Raw genomic sequence first — 18847 nt, 5'->3', positions numbered from 1 at the left:
CAGGGATACCTCGTCGTTAAATGATACAGAAAGGATCCTCCGTAGGTGTTCTTATCCAAGGGCCAGCCGATGGTGTGCTCCGCGCATCCGGTTTATGTTTGAATCATTCGTCGCGATATCTTTAACGCTCCCGTCATCGTTGTACAGGACTTCGGAAGGTGCATAACCCGGGCCCACTGCCTCAGCTTGCTCTCCCAACCACTGAATAACGTGTCCCAGCGGGACGATATAGTTCCCGTGATTAAACATCGGAGTTCCTGACGAAATATCATTTATTCAATATATAAATCGATTTAAGACAAAGAATCCAACCTGGCAGGGCTGGTACCGGAATCCTACCGGTGCTAGTTAATAGACCGAACTTATCCTCCGTTAGGAGAGTGTTCAGAGGCGCGCCCTTCTCTTTCCAGTCCCATTTATGGGGCCTTCTCGACGATGATTACCTAAAAATCTATGTTCCGTATAGACCACCGATCAAGTGTGCTATGACTTCGATTCCACCGACCCTGATTTTCTTCCCTTCCGCGTCCAACAGTTGTTTGGCTCGTATAGTCGCGCTTATTCCAGTTGCACCATCGCCGACTATCAGAATATCAGTTTACATCTAGAATGTGTAATTTAAGAAAAATTAATCCTTTCAAGGTAAGTAATAATTTTAGCATGACATGTCAGACAGAAATTGTGAAGAATATATATTATAAATTTAAATAGTGTAGATACTTAAAGTGGTAGAAAAAAATAGTGTTTTAAGATGGGCATATATTTTTTCAGACTATTGAAGAAGAATTAACAGACTGTAACAGGAATAAAGCCAAAGCCAAGTCTCTTTGAAACAATTTTTTTGTTTTAATACGGACAAATTCTATGCATATTTATAATCAGACTTATAGACAGACAGGTAAAATAATAAAAATGATATCAATAAAATAATTGGTTATATAATGTTTAATTCATAATAATATATATTGTACAATTTTCTTAATATGTCACTCAAATTACCAATATTAATCTACGGGATAACGATGTCTTCTTTTCTTACTTAAATGGTAGTTGTTAAAAATAGAACCTTTTTTATTTATTATTATAGCAATAATATAGAATAAATTATGCTTTAATGAAAAAACAGCTGAATCATAGTGCATTTTATATTAAAATTACCTTTCCATCTTGGATCTTCTTCTCTTGGATGAATGAAATATAGTGTGTTATCTTAGAAAATTGATCCGAATATATTCCTATTTAACCCAACTGCTGGACTAGAAAATATGATTAGTTATATTTAAGAGTTCAAAGGTTACTTCACAATATACTATAAATAAAATAAAGCTCCAGACAATAATTGTATCATTACATATGATCATTTTAAGCTATAAAATTTAAAATATCTTATAAAATTTATTTTCGACAAATTAATTAAATATTCCGAATTAAAATGAAATTTTAGATATTTTCAACGAATTCCCTAAATGCAAACTCATTTTCTTTTACTTTAACAAGGAATTGTATAATTAAAGGTAACAGAAATACCTTACTCAGAAAATCAAATTCCAACTCAGAGGTTCAAACAAAATATATCAAAATAAACTGAGCTCAGTGCAATTTTTATTTATTAACCTTTGCCAACAAAGTAACTTATATCTATAAATGTAATTTTATGAAAATCGGTCTTATAACATAAATATAATACTAAATAACACATAAAGTCACAGTTCAGAATCCTTTTTCTCATCTTCTATGTTGATTGTCTCCTATATATCAATCTTGGAATAATTCTATGTCCAAAATATTACTACAATATTAAATAAGTGTATTTTCATCTGTAATAAGATTGTGGGAAAATAAAAATGATACGGCAAGACCGATTGTTTAGAAACAGACATTTGACAAGATTGTAGAAATTTGTTTTTTGGGTTGCCGAGCGAATTTAAACCAAATAAAATTACCTGACATCTGTGGATTTTTCGAAAAATTTATCTAGTAATCCTAGTTAATAGACCACATTCAATCCATATTTAGCTACTAGGTCACGAGAATTTTTGATATTTACGCCTTCACCCAGGCACATCTAAATAATAATGTATGGAAAAAGGTTTTAAAAAACTCTGTATCAATAATTACTTACAAAAGCTTATATTGTTCCCAATCAGAAGACTGCGTAGTATTGTTCATTCTCAAGGAACTCAGTATACTGTACTTCAAAGTTTAAAAGGTGACCTAATTTTAAGATTTGTTGGAATTGGCATCATCCTGAAAATAGACTATAAAAATACACTTGATATCATAAAAACTAATTTAAATTACCTCTGACGTGCCTTGTACTTTACCAATAAGACCGTTGTCAAAATCTACCACATTGTCAAACATTCTATCAATCATATCGAAAATAGTCTACAATTTTGTTTTTCTATTATTATTTTTGGACTTTGTTGGTTGCTGGAGAGGAGTTTTAGAGTTTTCTTGCTGTTTGTGTGTTTACCCTTCAATCTCAGGAATATTCACTAAACCAGGTAACATTTTCAGAAGCGATCCTTTTTCGATCTTCCTGATCCAGCGACTTCTAAATCATCAACCGTGCATTTTGTTGTAAATGATTTCTTATGGGCTGGCCCAGACTATCTCCAAGTTAACCTCCAAATTACGTTTTTGAGCAGCTTCATACACAATAAAAATGGGTAATTTTATCATTTGATTTTGTTCTTTGCAATTACCTGAAATAAAGGTAAGTTATCTAATCATCATTTTCTATAATAAATTGTCTACCCATTGCTTCAAATGAGAACTCCTCCTTGTTTTGTTAATATAATTTAGAGCTTGCAATGCAGCTTCATTACGAGCATTTTTTATCGTTTGCGCCTCTCCATAAAATTTGACGTCGTTGACGTTAAAATGGACTTTGAAAGGTCCCTTCGTGTCAGAATCATTTCTTCTAACATGAAGAGTATCATTAAAATGAACCGTGTCATTCATTTTATGCAAATAAGATTTTTTCTCTGAAATGTCTGGTGATGCAGTCTTGCCTTCTATTTGTTCCTAAAAGGCACCTTATTTATATGTCTATATTTAACTAAACAATATTGAATACCAAAATATCATTAATTATAGAGTATTGTACAGACATCCTTACCTTTAATGCTAAATTGTTTAGTAAAGCTACAGGTGTTTCTTCAGGTTCTTTTCACTCTTTTTGATCTTCAAAGAATGATGTTGATATTCTGTATTTTTCAGAGCCCTCTGTGCAGCTTTCCTTTGAGCATTCTTCAAGCTTTTATCATCCACTGCTTAATTTTCATTTCCTAAATAGAAAGCGATGGTAAAAACTGTATTGTGCAGAGGTCAATGAAATTTTTGATATATAATTGCATCTAATAATTTCACATTAATATACCTCTTCGTTAATTAATTCATATGAAAATGTAATATCATTACATTCAGCAATTCGTGACTAGAACTTAATGCGGATTTGTCTTCTGCTGGTTCACTAGTCAAACCTAAAACTCGGTTTGTTTCTGGCACAGAGGGATTATTTTTCCACGTTTCCGAATAAAGATACCACGATGAGGTATCTATTATTCTTCAAAGTTAAAAGCGTCCCAGATATAGATCCTTTTATACCAGTGAATTAACTATAAACATTGCTATTTACCAACAATAGAGTCCCTGTCGCCAAAAATATTTTTATATCATTTAATAACAATCCATAACTTAAGCTTAACAAGGAAAATAATAGTAGTATACAATTAAAGCAAATCATACTCAAATAATATAAAGAGAAAACATATATAACCGGGGAAACACACTAGAACTAACCTTAACATAATAATATAGAGCTGTAGGGGGTAAAAAAAATTTCGACATTCTTGATAAAAACTATCGATATTATTAGTAAAAATATAGATAATTTTGGCTAATCTATTGATTTGGTTTATATTGGTTTATTTTTTTTAATACCGTAGTTATTGCACTAAAGATTTCGGTATTTTTTTTCCTCCCATATATTGATTTTTTTTAATTATTTTCTATCGATATGTTTTCTGGCCGCGGACATATTTAAAAATATCAATTAACATATTAAAATACAATAAAATATTTGTGGGGTATTATTCCATTTCATAGAAAAATTCCATTCGTTTTTACAGATCCACAGAACATTCAAATATAAAAGTAATACTACTTCGTTTAAAATTAAATTATAAATTGCATGTTATTGCATGTAATTATTATAATACTATACAGTAATTTTTTTTTCTTGTCTTTTTTAAAGTTAGTTTATTATTAAGCCTATTGACTGGCGAGTTATTATTAAGCCTATTGACTTAGAAATTATCCCAGAAGACATCCCGTCTTACCCAGCCTGGTTACTGGCGTGACTGGGATCATTTTCCTTGTCGGATTTTGTACTCTTATCTAAGGGCATTCACAAACATCACAAATTTACTTACATGCCCCAGCAGAATTCGAACTCGCGACTATCGCAACAGGGGGACCATCCTGTCGCCTTTACTACTGCGGCAACTAAGCCAGCTATTAAATCGTTTATCATGAAAAAATATTTTATAAAATAAATAAACTTTTTTATAACTATTAATTTGTGATATGTATGGTTGCAGAATGTATGAGCAAATTTAAAAAATTCCCTTATTTCTCATATGATTTATCTACCAAATACTTCATTATAATGAATCAAAAATTATGGATAAATGATACAGGGTTTTGTAGAAGGGTCGGGGTCAGGATATAATGAGTCAAGTAATAAGGGGTCAAGTTAATGGTAGGTTTTATCAGGATAAACGATATAAATGTGCATGTATTTTGATTTTGTTGATTTGACATTTAGCATGATTTTTTTATTATTGAAATTCACGCCATTTCCTTTAGCTTGTAGGATTGGTTGCATATATCACTTTAATTCTCAACTCCCCACTCTAAACGTTTTTTCCGCTCTATTCTAGGTTTTATTTGAATTAAATATTGGGTTTATTTTGTGTTATGTCAGTTCTATTGCTGCTTTTTAACGTTATTATTCAGTTTCTTTAATAATAACAGGATAACAGTGCATTTAATTTGATTTGTGCTTTTAATGTGAAGATTTATGGTTTTTATATGAAAAAAATCAAAATACCGTGGGGTAAGGTAATGCTCTAAAACTGATTTTGTTTATAATGTATTTTTAATATGCAGGAATGGTTGATGGTGAACTGAAATCTTGATTCTTGATGTATTGAAACATTTTCGTACCACCGATCAAATCACCTTCAGAGACAGTAGTGTTGTATATTTTAATTGTTATGATAATATTTTACGTATATCAAATTACTAGAAGAAATTAAACTAAAAGTTTTTAATATACGAACAGTTTTTACTTCATTGAATATTCCATATTTATGTTTATTATATAAAAGGGAAGAATAAGAATATATATGTATATTTGCTTTTAGGTGCGCTGATTGTTATTCTACAATTTTAAAAATAATCTCACTTATGACGCCTTTGTTATAATGTATAAATTTTAAATTTTTCAATACTTAGGTTTTATTAAATGGAATTTGAAAATGGTTAGTAAGTGTTAGCTCATGATATATTTTGCGTATACTTTAATATGCAGACGTAAATTACTTCAATGATTATTATAAATCAAATATATTTTCGGGCATATATTGAAGATATTTTTAAGACAAATGTTAGTAACATCATTTTTAAATTACTCACTTAACTTTATTATGGGAGAAACATGATTAACTTAAAAAATAGTGGTCGAATCGACTGTTTTTATTCGATAGTTACCAACACTAATTCAATTTTAGTTGGGGCAGTAAGGAAATGCACTTTTTTATTAGAACATAATTAGCGTTGGGAACTATGGCTAATCAGTCGCTAGTTTCGGTTCGACTGATTGTATTACTTTTTACTATCGATTGTTTTTGAGTCGTGTACTTTTAGTTACTATTTTCGGTTCTACTAGTTTCATTCGACTGCTTTTTAACGTTCTGACTCTGTCGTCCTAGGCGCGACCTTGACAAAAATGTATACCGAATATATGCTTTCCTAGATTTATATATAATATATTTAGTTTTATGATTTTTTTGGTAGTTTGCTTCTAAATAAAAATATATTGTATATTAATATAGCAACACTTTGGAACGATATTTTTCAAGATTGTTAATGTAATAGGGTAAAAAATTAAAATTGTGAATGACAAATAAGTAATAGGTAATATTTCTTTTGATTGACTTTTTGGTGTGTATCTAACACCCTCGGTTTTTGTTAGAAAATATTTCTGTCCGATAATAAATAAAGCATTAATTTTATTTTAAAAAGCTCTAGTAGTTATTGTGCGATCATTTTTAATTCATGGTTATTGTAATACATGTTATATATCACATAGTAATACATGTTTAGTTTAAGTTGTATTGTATTGTTTATATTTATTTAGTATATTGTTTAAAAATAGCAATTCATCTCAGAACATTCAAATATAAAAGTAACTCCACTTCCTTTAAAATGTAAGTATTATAGATATATTAATAGTATTCAGTAATGTTTTTCTTTTTCTTTTTTAAAGTTAGTACGTGAAGGAATACGTCTCGCGTATACTAAGGTTGTAAAATATAAGCAAATATTAAATTAATTGCTCCAAGCAATTATATCCGTCCTTTCCTCTCTTACAATTTATATAGGAAAGGGATCGAACATACTCGTCTGACATTAAGAATTAAAATAAAAAGCCAAGCCGTGCATTAGATTTTGCATATTTTGTAGTGGTTAGTAGGCATGTTGGCCACAAAAAATATCGATATGTCGAAGGAAAAAATATATATATTTTTTGCAATAAGTATAAGATATATCGATATTTTACAAAAAAATGTATGTATATTTTTAATTGAAAATAAACGTAGTCAAATATTAGCCTAAAAAATATTTTTTTCTAAAACTCTTAAGGAATAACGGTATTTTTGATAAACCATTAAAATTAAGTACCAGAATTCACTAAACGTTTAAAAGTAAGTTCCGATTTGAAAGTTTTTTTTAATTGTACTTAATCTTCTGAAATTATATCATCTAAAAAATATCGATATATCGACAAAAAAATATCGATATTTTTTCTGCATCCCTAGCGGCTAGTTATTTAAATTTTTGTGTTGATAGTGCTGTATGGAGATAGCTGATACACGATTTTAAAGTTCTTCAAGTCGTAAAAATGTCGAAGAAGCGAAGATCAGTTAGCGGGTCTCAAAAAACCAAATCACAGACTGATCCAGACGTACCGGATCAAAATACAGAAAATATAATCAATGATGTAGTCAGGTACATTATTCTTAAAGCTGACGAAAATTCATTTTATACCAGATCCGAATTAAATCAAAATGTAATTCACAAAAAGGGCCAATGCGTGGATAGTGTTATACAACAAGCAATTAAGGTTCTGGAAAATGTTGGTATTATTATTGTTATATGGATGTTGTTGATATTGTTTTGCATACATTTTTAGGTATATGGTTACACACTTACTGAATATGATGATGTAAAAATGAAAAAAAAAATTTATTTTTTAATTAGTATGTTGCCTCCTGTAAATTATTCCGATGAAGAGGAAGAATGTGTTTCTAGTTATGAAACTGGTTCAAATGTACCAAATGCTGCTCACAAGATACTGACTCTATTAATTTTATCCCATATATTTATGACAAACGCGCCAGTATCAGACAGTGAGCTCTACGATACCATTCCTTTATTGTTTTTATATTGTTGATTTATTATTTCAGAATCCCTTTATAGTTTCCTGAAGTCCTTGGATATTGATGTAGAAGTTGAGCATCCATTTTTCGGTAAAGTCAAAGAATATATAAGAGAAACCTTGATAAAGAATTATTACCTTCACTGTGAGTTTGATGAGAAAACGAAAATACAAACTTTCCAATGGGGGATTCGAGCTGAAATTGAAATCTCAAAGATGAAGGTTTTACAGTTCGTGTGTGAGGTAACTATTTCAGTTGACTTATAAGCACATTGTCAGGTTATTATTGATTTACAGATGTATGGAAATAAGCAACCAAAAGACTGGCCAGAACATTACAGAGCGGCCGAGAATCAGTTCAAAGAAAGAGAAGAGCTAAAGGAAGAAACAAGGGATGAATCAAGCTAGTCACCGATACTGGTAGAACTACAATATAAAGTTTATTTGTATACAAAAATTGTATCTTCTTAACTAATACAATATAAATAAAAAGATATAGGAAAATGTTAAATCTCATTGGTCCTTACATTGCGTTGTAAGCTGGGCCGCGACCTCCTTCTGGGACCACCCAGTTATTCTGGCTGGGGTCCTTGATGTTGCACGTCTTACGGTGGATGGCCCTCTCCAGAATCGAGTGGCACAAACTCATACACACCAGCGGGACAATAACAATCTTCGAGTCCGTCGAAGATGCCTAAGTTTCGTTTGACAGGATTTTGCGAGTTTAAAGTGTTGCATAACATAATTTGTGTTATACACTATATGTACGCTTTTAGTTGACTTTAAAAGATTCCAGTTGTGTTTTGATGACATTTGGGTGATTATTTTATGAACTTTTAAACAATTCATTAATAAAAAAAACTTATTTTTGTGTAATGCTCTAATTTTTCATTAGGTACAATCCTTTTAACTAACTTTCGGCAAGGTAATAAAACCCGTGGCAAAGCTACTACTAAGCATCCTCCAGGAAAAGTGAGATTGGGGATACTGTGAAAACTGCCGGTGCCCTGGTGAGATCCTATTGCCGTCTTCGAAGTGATGCTTTATGAACGGATGGTGTTTGAACCTGCGAAGAAACGAACATTACCGCATTACCGATCTTTGGATATTCAGTACTTTTGGAATTCCTTGTACGGGCTCAGGTACAGATTGATGTAATCCAAACCCGACGGCGATCAGGGATACCTCGTCGTTAAATGATACAGAAAGGATCCTCCGTAGGTGTTCTTATCCAAGGGCCAGCCGATGGTGTGCTCCGCGCATCCGGTTTATGTTTGAATCATTCGTCGCGATATCTTTAACGCTCCCGTCATCGTTGTACAGGACTTCGGAAGGTGCATAACCCGGGCCCACTGCCTCAGCTTGCTCTCCCAACCACTGAATAACGTGTCCCAGCGGGACGATATAGTTCCCGTGATTAAACATCGGAGTTCCTGACGAAATATCATTTATTCAATATATAAATCGATTTAAGACAAAGAATCCAACCTGGCAGGGCTGGTACCGGAATCCTACCGGTGCTAGTTAATAGACCGAACTTATCCTCCGTTAGGGGAGTGTTCAGAGGCGCGCCCTTCTCTTTCCAGTCCCATTTATGGGGCCTTCTCGACGATGATTACCTAAAAATCTATGTTCCGTATAGACCACCGATCAAGTGTGCTATGACTTCGATTCCACCGACCCTGATTTTCTTCCCTTCCGCGTCCAACAGTTGTTTGGCTCGTATAGTCGCGCTTATTCCAGTTGCACCATCGCCGACTATCAGAATATCAGTTTACATCTAGAATGTGTAATTTAAGAAAAATTAATCCTTTCAAGGTAAGTAATAATTTTAGCATGACATGTCAGACAGAAATTGTGAAGAATATATATTATAAATTTAAATAGTGTAGATACTTAAAGTGGTAGAAAAAAATAGTGTTTTAAGCTGGGCATATATTTTTTCAGACTATTGAAGAAGAATTAACAGACTGTAACAGGAATAAAGCCAAAGCCAAGTCTCTTTGAAACAATTTTTTTGTTTTAATACGGACAAATTCTATGCATATTTATAATCAGACTTATAGACAGACAGGTAAAATAATAAAAATGATATCAATAAAATAATTGGTTATATAATGTTTAATTCATAATAATATATATTGTACAATTTTCTTAATATGTCACTCAAATTACCAATATTAATCTACGGGATAACGATGTCTTCTTTTCTTACTTAAATGGTAGTTGTTAAAAATAGAACCTTTTTTATTTATTATTATAGCAATAATATAGAATAAATTATGTTTTAATGAAAAAACAGCTGAATCATAGTGCATTTTATATTAAAATTACCTTTCCATCTTGGATCTTCTTCTCTTGGATGAATGAAATATAGTGTGTTATCTTAGAAAATTGATCCGAATATATTCCTATTTAACCCAACTGCTGGACTAGAAAATATGATTAGTTATATTTAAGAGTTCAAAGGTTACTTCACAATATACTATAAATAAAATAAAGCTCCAGACAATAATTGTATCATTACATATAATCATTTTAAGCTATAAAATTTAAAATATCTTATAAAATTTATTTTCGACAAATTAATTAAATATTCCGAATTAAAATGAAATTTTAGATATTTTCAACGAATTCCCTAAATGCAAACTCATTTTCTTTTATTTTAACAGGGAATTGTATAATTAAAGGTAACAGAAATACCTTACTCAAAAAATCAAAGTCCAACTCAGAGGTTCAAACAAAATATATCAAAATAAACTGAGCTCAGTGCAATTTTTGTTTATTAACCTTTGCCAACAAAGTAACTTATATCTATAAATGTAATTTTATGAAAATCGGTCTTATAACATAAATATAATACTAAATAACACATAAAGTCACAGTTCAGAATCCTTTTTCTCATCTTCTATGTTGATTGTCTCCTATATATCAATCTTGGAATAATTCTATGTCCAAAATATTACTACAATATTAAATAAGTGTATTTTCATCTGTAATAAGATTGTGGGAAAATAAAAATGATACGGCAAGACCGATTGTTTAGAAACAGACATTTGACAAGATTGTAGAAATTTGTTTTTTGGGTTGCCGAGCGAATTTAAACCAAATAAAATTACCTGACATCTGTGGAATTTTCGAAAAATTTATCTAGTAATCCTAGTTAATAGAGCACATTCAATCCATATTTAGCTACTAGGTCACGAGAATTTTTGATATTTACGCCTTCACCCAAGCACATCTAAATAATAATGTAAGGAAAAAGGCTTTAAAAAACTCTGTATCAATAATTTCTTACAAAAGCTTATATTGTTCCCAATCATAAGACTGCGTAGTGTTGTTCATTCTCAAGGAACTCAGTATATTGTACTTCTAAGTTTAAAAGGTGACCTAATTTTAAGATTTGTTGGAATTGGCATCATCCTGAAAATAGACTATAAAAATACACTTGATATCATAAAAACTAATTTAAATTACCTCTGACATGCCTTGTACTTTACCAATAAGACCGTTGTCAAAATCTACCACATTGTCAAACATTCTATCAATCATATCGAAAATAGTCTACAATTTTGTTTTCCTATTTTTATTTTTGGACTTTGTTGGTTGCTGGAGAGGAGTTTTAGAGTTTTCTTGCTGTTTGTGTGTTTACCCTTCAATCTCAGGAATATTCACTAAACCAGGTAACATTTTCAGAAGCGATCCTTTTTCGATCTTCCTGATCCAGCGACTTCTAAATCATCAACCGTGCATTTTGTTGTAAATGATTTCTTATGGGCTGGCCCAGACTATCTCCAAGTTAACCTCCAAATTACGTTTTTGAGCAGCTTCATACACAATAAAAATGGGTAATTTTATCATTTGATTTTGTTCTTTGCAATTATCTGAAATAAAGGTAAGTTATCTAATCATCATTTTCTATAATAAATTGTCTACCCATTGCTTCAAATGAGAACTCCTCCTTGTTTTGTTAATATAATTTAGAGCTTGCAATGCAGCTTCATTACGAGCATTTTTTATCGTTTGCGCCTCTCCATAAAATTTGACGTCGTTGACGTTAAAATGGACTTTGAAAGGTCCCTTCGTGTCAGAATCATTTCTTCTAACATGAAGAGTATCATTAAAATGAACCGTGTCATTCATTTTATGCAAATAAGATTTTTTCTCTGAAATGTCTGGTGATGCAGTCTTGCCTTCTATTTGTTCCTAAAAGGCACCTTATTTATATGTCTATATTTAACTAAACAATATTGAATACCAAAATATCATTAATTATAGAGTATTGTACAGACATCCTTACCTTTAATGCTAAATTGTTTAGTAAAGCTACAGGTGTTTCTTCAGGTTCTTTTCACTCTTTTTGATCTTCAAAGAATGATGTTGATATTCTGTATTTTTCAGAGCCCTCTGTGCAGCTTTCCTTTGAGCATTCTTCAAGCTTTTACCATCCACTGCTTAATTTTCATTTCCTAAATAGAAAGCGATGGTAAAAACTGTATTGTGCAGAGGTCAATGAAATTTTTGATATATAATTGCATCTAATAATTTCACATTAATATACCTCTTCGTTAATTAATTCATATGAAAATGTAATATCATTACATTCAGCAATTCGTGACTAGAACTTAATGCGGATTTGTCTTCTGCTGGTTCACTAGTCAAACCTAAAACTCGGTTTGTTTCTGGCACAGAGGGATTATTTTTCCACGTTTCCGAATAAAGATACCACGATGAGGTATCTATTATTCTTCAAAGTTAAAAGCGTCCCAGATATAGATCCTTTTATACCAGTGAATTAACTATAAACATTGCTATTTACCAACAATAGAGTCCCTGTCGCCAAAAATATTTTTATATCATTTAATAACAATCCATAACTTAAGCTTAACAAGGAAAATAATAGTAGTATACAATTAAAGCAAATCATACTCAAATAATATAAAGAGAAAACATATATAACCGGGGAAACACACTAGAACTAACCTTAACATAATAATATAGAGCTGTAGGGGGTAAAAAAAATTTCGATATTCTTGATAAAAACTATCGATATTATTAGTAAAAATATAGATAATTTTGGCTAATCTATTGATTTGGTTTATATTGGTTTATTTTTTTTAATACCGTAGTTATTGCACTAAAGATTTCGGTATTTTTTTTCCTCCCATATATTGATTTTTTAAAATTATTTTCTATCGATATGTTTTCTGGCCGCGGACATATTTAAAAATATCAATTAACATATTAAAATACAATAAAATATTTGTGGGGTATTATTCCATTTCATAGAAAAATTCCATTCTTTTTACAGATCCACAGAACATTCAAATATAAAAGTAATACTACTTCGTTTAAAATTAAATTATAAATTGCATGTTATTGCATGTAATTATTATAATACTATACAGTATTTTTTTTTTCTTGTCTTTTTTAAAGTTAGTTTATTATTAAGCCTACTGACTGGCGAGTGGCCAACTTAGAAATTATCCCAGAAGACATCCCGTCTTACCCAGCCTGGTTACTGGCGTGACTGGGATCATTTTCCTTGTCGGATTTTGTACTCTTACCTAAGGGCATTCACAAACATCACAAATTTACTTACATGCCCCAGCAGAATTCGAACTCGCGACTATCGCAACAGGGGGACCATCCTGTCGCCTTTACTACTGCGGCAACTAAGCCAGCTATTAAATCGTTTATCATGAAAAAATATTTTATAAAATAAATAAACTTTTTTATAACTATTAATTTGTGATATGTATGGTTGCAGAATGTATGAGCAAATTTAAAAAATTCCCTTATTTCTCATATGATTTATCTACCAAATACTTCATTATAATGAATCAAAAATTATGGATAAATGATACAGGGTTTTGTAGAAGGGTCGGGGTCAGGATATAATGAGTCAAGTAATAAGGGGTCAAGTTAATGGTAGGTTTTATCAGGATAAACGATATAAATGTGCATGTATTTTGATTTTGTTGATTTGACATTTAGCATGATTTTTTTATTATTGAAATTCACGCCATTTCCTTTAGCTTGTAGGATTGGTTGCATATATCACTTTAATTCTCAACTCCCCACTCTAAACGTTTTTTCCGCTCTATTCTAGGTTTTATTTGAATTAAATATTGGGTTTATTTTGTGTTATGTCAGTTCTATTGCTGCTTTTTAACGTTATTATTCGGTTTCTTTAATAATAACAGGATAACAGTGCATTTAATTTGATTTGTGCTTTTAATGTGAAGATTTATGGTTTTTATATGAAAAAAATCAAAATACCGTGGGGTAAGGTAATGCTCTAAAACTGATTTTGTTTATAATGTATTTTTAATGTGCAGGAATGGTTGATGGTGAACTGAAATCTTGATTCTTGATGTATTGAAACATTTTCGTACCACCGATCAAATCACCTTCAGAGACAGTAGTGTTGTATATTTTAATTGTTATGATAATATTTTACGTATATCAAATTACTAGAAGAAATTAAACTAAAAGTTTTTAATATACGAACAGTTTTTACTTCATTGAATATTCCATATTTATGTTTATTATATAAAAGGGAAGAATAAGAATATATATGTATATTTGCTTTTAGGTGCGCTGATTGTTATTCTACAATTTTAAAAATAATCTCACTTATGACGCCTTTGTTATAATGTATAAATTTTAAATTTTTCAATACTTAGGTTTTATTAAATGGAATTTGAAAATGGTTAGTAAGTGTTAGCTCATGATATATTTTGCGTATACTTTAATATGCAGACGTAAATTACTTCAATGATTATTATAAATCAAATATATTTTCGGGCATATATTGAAGATATTTTTAAGACAAATGTTAGTAACATCATTTTTAAATTACTCACTTAACTTTATTATGGGAGAAACATGATTAACTTAAAAAATAGTGGTCGAATCGACTGTTTTTATTCGATAGTTACCAACACTAATTCAATTTTAGTTGGGGCAGTAAGGAAATGCACTTTTTTATTAGAACATAATTAGCGTTGGGAACTATGGCTAATCAGTCGCTAGTTTCGGTTCGACTGATTGTATTACTTTTTACTATCGATTGTTTTTGAGTCGTGTACTTTTAGTTACTATTTTCGGTTCTACTAGTTTCATTCGACTGCTTTTTAACGTTCTGACTCTGTCGTCCTAGGCGCGACCTTGACAAAAATGTATACCGAATTTATGCTTTCCTAGATTTATATATAATATATTTAGTTTTATGATTTTTTTGGTAGTTTGCTTCTAAATAAAAATATATTGTATATTAATATAGCAACACTTTGGAACGATATTTTTCAAGATTGTTAATGTAATAGGGTAAAAAATTAAAATTGTGAATGACAAATAAGTAATAGGTAATATTTCTTTTGATTGACTTTTTGGTGTGTATCTAACACCCTCGGTTTTTGTTAGAAAATATTTCTGTCCGATAATAAATAAAGCATTAATTTTATTTTAAAAAGCTCTAGTAGTTATTGTGCGATCATTTTTAATTCATGGTTATTGTAATACATGTTATATATCACATAGTAATACATGTTTAGTTTAAGTTGTATTGTATTGTTTATATTTATTTAGTATATTGTTTAAAAATAGCAATTCATCTCAGAACATTCAAATATAAAAGTAACTCCACTTCCTTTAAAATGTAAGTATTATAGATATATTAATAGTATTCAGTAATGTTTTTCTTTTTCTTTTTTAAAGTTAGTACGTGAAGGAATACGTCTCGCGTATACTAAGGTTGTAAAATATAAGCAAATATTAAATTAATTGCTCCAAGCAATTATATCCGTCCTTTCCTCTCTTACAATTTATATAGGAAAGGGATCGAACATACTCGTCTGACATTAAGAATTAAAATAAAAAGCCAAGCCGTGCATTAGATTTTGCATATTTTGTAGTGGTTAGTAGGCATGTTGGCCACAAAAAATATCGATATGTCGAAGGAAAAAATATATATATTTTTTGCAATAAGTATAAGATATATCGATATTTTACAAAAAAATGTATGTATATTTTTAATTGAAAATAAACGTAGTCAAATATTAGCCTAAAAAATATTTTTTTCTAAAACTCTTAAGGAATAACGGTATTTTTGATAAACCATTAAAATTAAGTACCAGAATTCACTAAACGTTTAAAAGTAAGTTCCGATTTGAAAGTTTTTTTTAATTGTACTTAATCTTCTGAAATTATATCATCTAAAAAATATCGATATATCGACAAAAAAATATCGATATTTTTTCTGCATCCCTAGCGGCTAGTTATTTAAATTTTTGTGTTGATAGTGCTGTATGGAGATAGCTGATACACGATTTTAAAGTTCTTCAAGTCGTAAAAATGTCGAAGAAGCGAAGATCAGTTAGCGGGTCTCAAAAAACCAAATCACAGACTGATCCAGACGTACCGGATCAAAATACAGAAAATATAATCAATGATGTAGTCAGGTACATTATTCTTAAAGCTGACGAAAATTCATTTTATACCAGATCCGAATTAAATCAAAATGTAATTCACAAAAAGGGCCAATGCGTGGATAGTGTTATACAACAAGCAATTAAGGTTCTGGAAAATGTTGGTATTATTATTGTTATATGGATGTTGTTGATATTGTTTTGCATACATTTTTAGGTATATGGTTACACACTTACTGAATATGATGATGTAAAAATGAAAAAAAAAATTTATTTTTTAATTAGTATGTTGCCTCCTGTAAATTATTCCGATGAAGAGGAAGAATGTGTTTCTAGTTATGAAACTGGTTCAAATGTACCAAATGCTGCTCACAAGATACTGACTCTATTAATTTTATCCCATATATTTATGACAAACGCGCCAGTATCAGACAGTGAGCTCTACGATACCATTCCTTTATTGTTTTTATATTGTTGATTTATTATTTCAGAATCCCTTTATAGTTTCCTGAAGTCCTTGGATATTGATGTAGAAGTTGAGCATCCATTTTTCGGTAAAGTCAAAGAATATATAAGAGAAACCTTGATAAAGAATTATTACCTTCACTGTGAGTTTGATGAGAAAACGAAAATACAAACTTTCCAATGGGGGATTCGAGCTGAAATTGAAATCTCAAAGATGAAGGTTTTACAGTTCGTGTGTGAGGTAACTATTTCAGTTGACTTATAAGCACATTGTCAGGTTATTATTGATTTACAGATGTATGGAAATAAGCAACCAAAAGACTGGCCAGAACATTACAGAGCGGCCGAGAATCAGTTCAAAGAAAGAGAAGAGCTAAAGGAAGAAACAAGGGATGAATCAAGCTAGTCACCGATACTGGTAGAACTACAATATAAAGTTTATTTGTATACAAAAATTGTATCTTCTTAACTAATACAATATAAATAAAAAGATATAGGAAAATGTTAAATCTCATTGGTCCTTACATTGCGTTGTAAGCTGGGCCGCGACCTCCTTCTGGGACCACCCAGTTATTCTGGCTGGGGTCCTTGATGTTGCACGTCTTACGGTGGATGGCCCTCTCCAGAATCGAGTGGCACAAACTCATACACACCAGCGGGACAATAACAATCTTCGAGTCCGTCGAAGATGCCTAAGTTTCGTTTGACAGGATTTTGCGAGTTTAAAGTGTTGCATAACATAATTTGTGTTATACACTATATGTACGCTTTTAGTTGACTTTAAAAGATTCCAGTTGTGTTTTGATGACATTTGGGTGATTATTTTATGAACTTTTAAACAATTCATTAATAAAAAAAACTTATTTTTGTGTAATGCTCTAATTTTTCATTAGGTACAATCCTTTTAACTAACTTTCGGCAAGGTAATAAAACCCGTGGCAAAGCTACTACTAAGCATCCTCCAGGAAAAGTGAGATTGGGGATACTGTGAAAACTGCCGGTGCCCTGGTGAGATCCTATTGCCGTCTTCGAAGTGATGCTTTATGAACGGATGGTGTTTGAACCTGCGAAGAAACGAACATTACCGCATTACCGATCTTTGGATATTCAGTACTTTTGGAATTCCTTGTACGGGCTCAGGTACAGATTGATGTAATCCAAACCCGACGGCGATCAGGGATACCTCGTCGTTAAATGATACAGAAAGGATCCTCCGTAGGTGTTCTTATCCAAGGGCCAGCCGATGGTGTGCTCCGCGCATCCGGTTTATGTTTGAATCATTCGTCGCGATATCTTTAACGCTCCCGTCATCGTTGTACAGGACTTCGGAAGGTGCATAACCCGGGCCCACTGCCTCAGCTTGCTCTCCCAACCACTGAATAACGTGTCCCAGCGGGACGATATAGTTCCCGTGATTAAACATCGGAGTTCCTGACGAAATATCATTTATTCAATATATAAATCGATTTAAGACAAAGAATCCAACCTGGCAGGGCTGGTACCGGAATCCTACCGGTGCTAGTTAATAGACCGAACTTATCCTCCGTTAGGGGAGTGTTCAGAGGCGCGCCCTTCTCTTTCCAGTCCCATTTATGGGGCCTTCTCGACGATGATTACCTAAAAATCTATGTTCCGTATAGACCACCGATCAAGTGTGCTATGACTTCGATTCCACCGACCCTGATTTTCTTCCCTTCCGCGTCCAACAGTTGTTTGGCTCGTATAGTCGCGCTTATTCCAGTTGCACCATCGCCGACTATCAGAATATCAGTTTACATCTAGAATGTGTAATTTAAGAAAAATTAATCCTTTCAAGGTAAGTAATAATTTTAGCATGACATGTCAGACAGAAATTGTGAAGAATATATATTATAAATTTAAATAGTGTAGATACTTAAAGTGGTAGAAAAAAATAGTGTTTTAAGCTGGGCATATATTTTTTCAGACTATTGAAGAAGAATTAACAGACTGTAACAGGAATAAAGCCAAAGCCAAGTCTCTTTGAAACAATTTTTTTGTTTTAATACGGACAAATTCTATGCATATTTATAATCAGACTTATAGACAGACAGGTAAAATAATAAAAATGATATCAATAAAATAATTGGTTATATAATGTTTAATTCATAATAATATATATTGTACAATTTTCTTAATATGTCACTCAAATTACCAATATTAATCTACGGGATAACGATGTCTTCTTTTCTTACTTAAA

At 31.3% G+C, this 18847-nt stretch overlaps 2 protein-coding genes across 2 annotated transcripts; both read left to right on the top strand.

The window, feature by feature from the left end:
• The first annotated feature begins 7170 nt into the window (after positions 1-7170).
• Positions 7171-8213, top strand: LOC143197528 (non-structural maintenance of chromosomes element 3 homolog). The gene is made up of 4 exons (XM_076406065.1): positions 7171-7429; positions 7487-7703; positions 7761-7975; positions 8030-8213. The coding sequence occupies exons 1-4, from the start codon at positions 7196-7198 to the stop codon at positions 8138-8140; spliced, it is 777 nt and encodes a 258-aa protein (XP_076262180.1). The 5' UTR covers positions 7171-7195; the 3' UTR covers positions 8141-8213.
• A 7859-nt stretch (positions 8214-16072) lies between these two features.
• Positions 16073-17119, top strand: LOC143197529 (non-structural maintenance of chromosomes element 3 homolog). The gene is made up of 4 exons (XM_076406066.1): positions 16073-16324; positions 16382-16598; positions 16656-16870; positions 16925-17119. The coding sequence occupies exons 1-4, from the start codon at positions 16091-16093 to the stop codon at positions 17033-17035; spliced, it is 777 nt and encodes a 258-aa protein (XP_076262181.1). The 5' UTR covers positions 16073-16090; the 3' UTR covers positions 17036-17119.
• The last annotated feature ends 1728 nt before the right edge of the window (positions 17120-18847 follow it).

The sequence above is a fragment of the Rhynchophorus ferrugineus genome, unplaced genomic scaffold (assembly GCF_030347505.1).
Source record: "Rhynchophorus ferrugineus isolate W39M unplaced genomic scaffold, kcgeb_rfMv2 rfM5, whole genome shotgun sequence".
Classification (NCBI taxonomy): Eukaryota; Metazoa; Arthropoda; class Insecta; order Coleoptera; family Curculionidae; genus Rhynchophorus; species Rhynchophorus ferrugineus.
This window is presented reverse-complemented; position numbering and strand designations above follow the sequence as displayed.

What these genes read in the sequence shown, in the direction of transcription:
- LOC143197529 (XM_076406066.1), top strand. Translation starts at nt 16,091, where the DNA reads ATGTCGAAGAAGCGAAGATCAGTTAGCGGGTCTCAAAAAACCAAATCA. An exon ending in CAATTAAGGTTCTGGAAAAT is followed by an intron (nt 16,325 to 16,381) that starts GTTGGTATTATT and finishes ATACATTTTTAG; the next exon opens with GTATATGGTTACACACTTAC. An exon ending in AAACGCGCCAGTATCAGACA is followed by an intron (nt 16,599 to 16,655) that starts GTGAGCTCTACG and finishes TTATTATTTCAG; the next exon opens with AATCCCTTTATAGTTTCCTG.
- LOC143197528 (XM_076406065.1), top strand. Translation starts at nt 7,196, where the DNA reads ATGTCGAAGAAGCGAAGATCAGTTAGCGGGTCTCAAAAAACCAAATCA. An exon ending in CAATTAAGGTTCTGGAAAAT is followed by an intron (nt 7,430 to 7,486) that starts GTTGGTATTATT and finishes ATACATTTTTAG; the next exon opens with GTATATGGTTACACACTTAC. An exon ending in AAACGCGCCAGTATCAGACA is followed by an intron (nt 7,704 to 7,760) that starts GTGAGCTCTACG and finishes TTATTATTTCAG; the next exon opens with AATCCCTTTATAGTTTCCTG.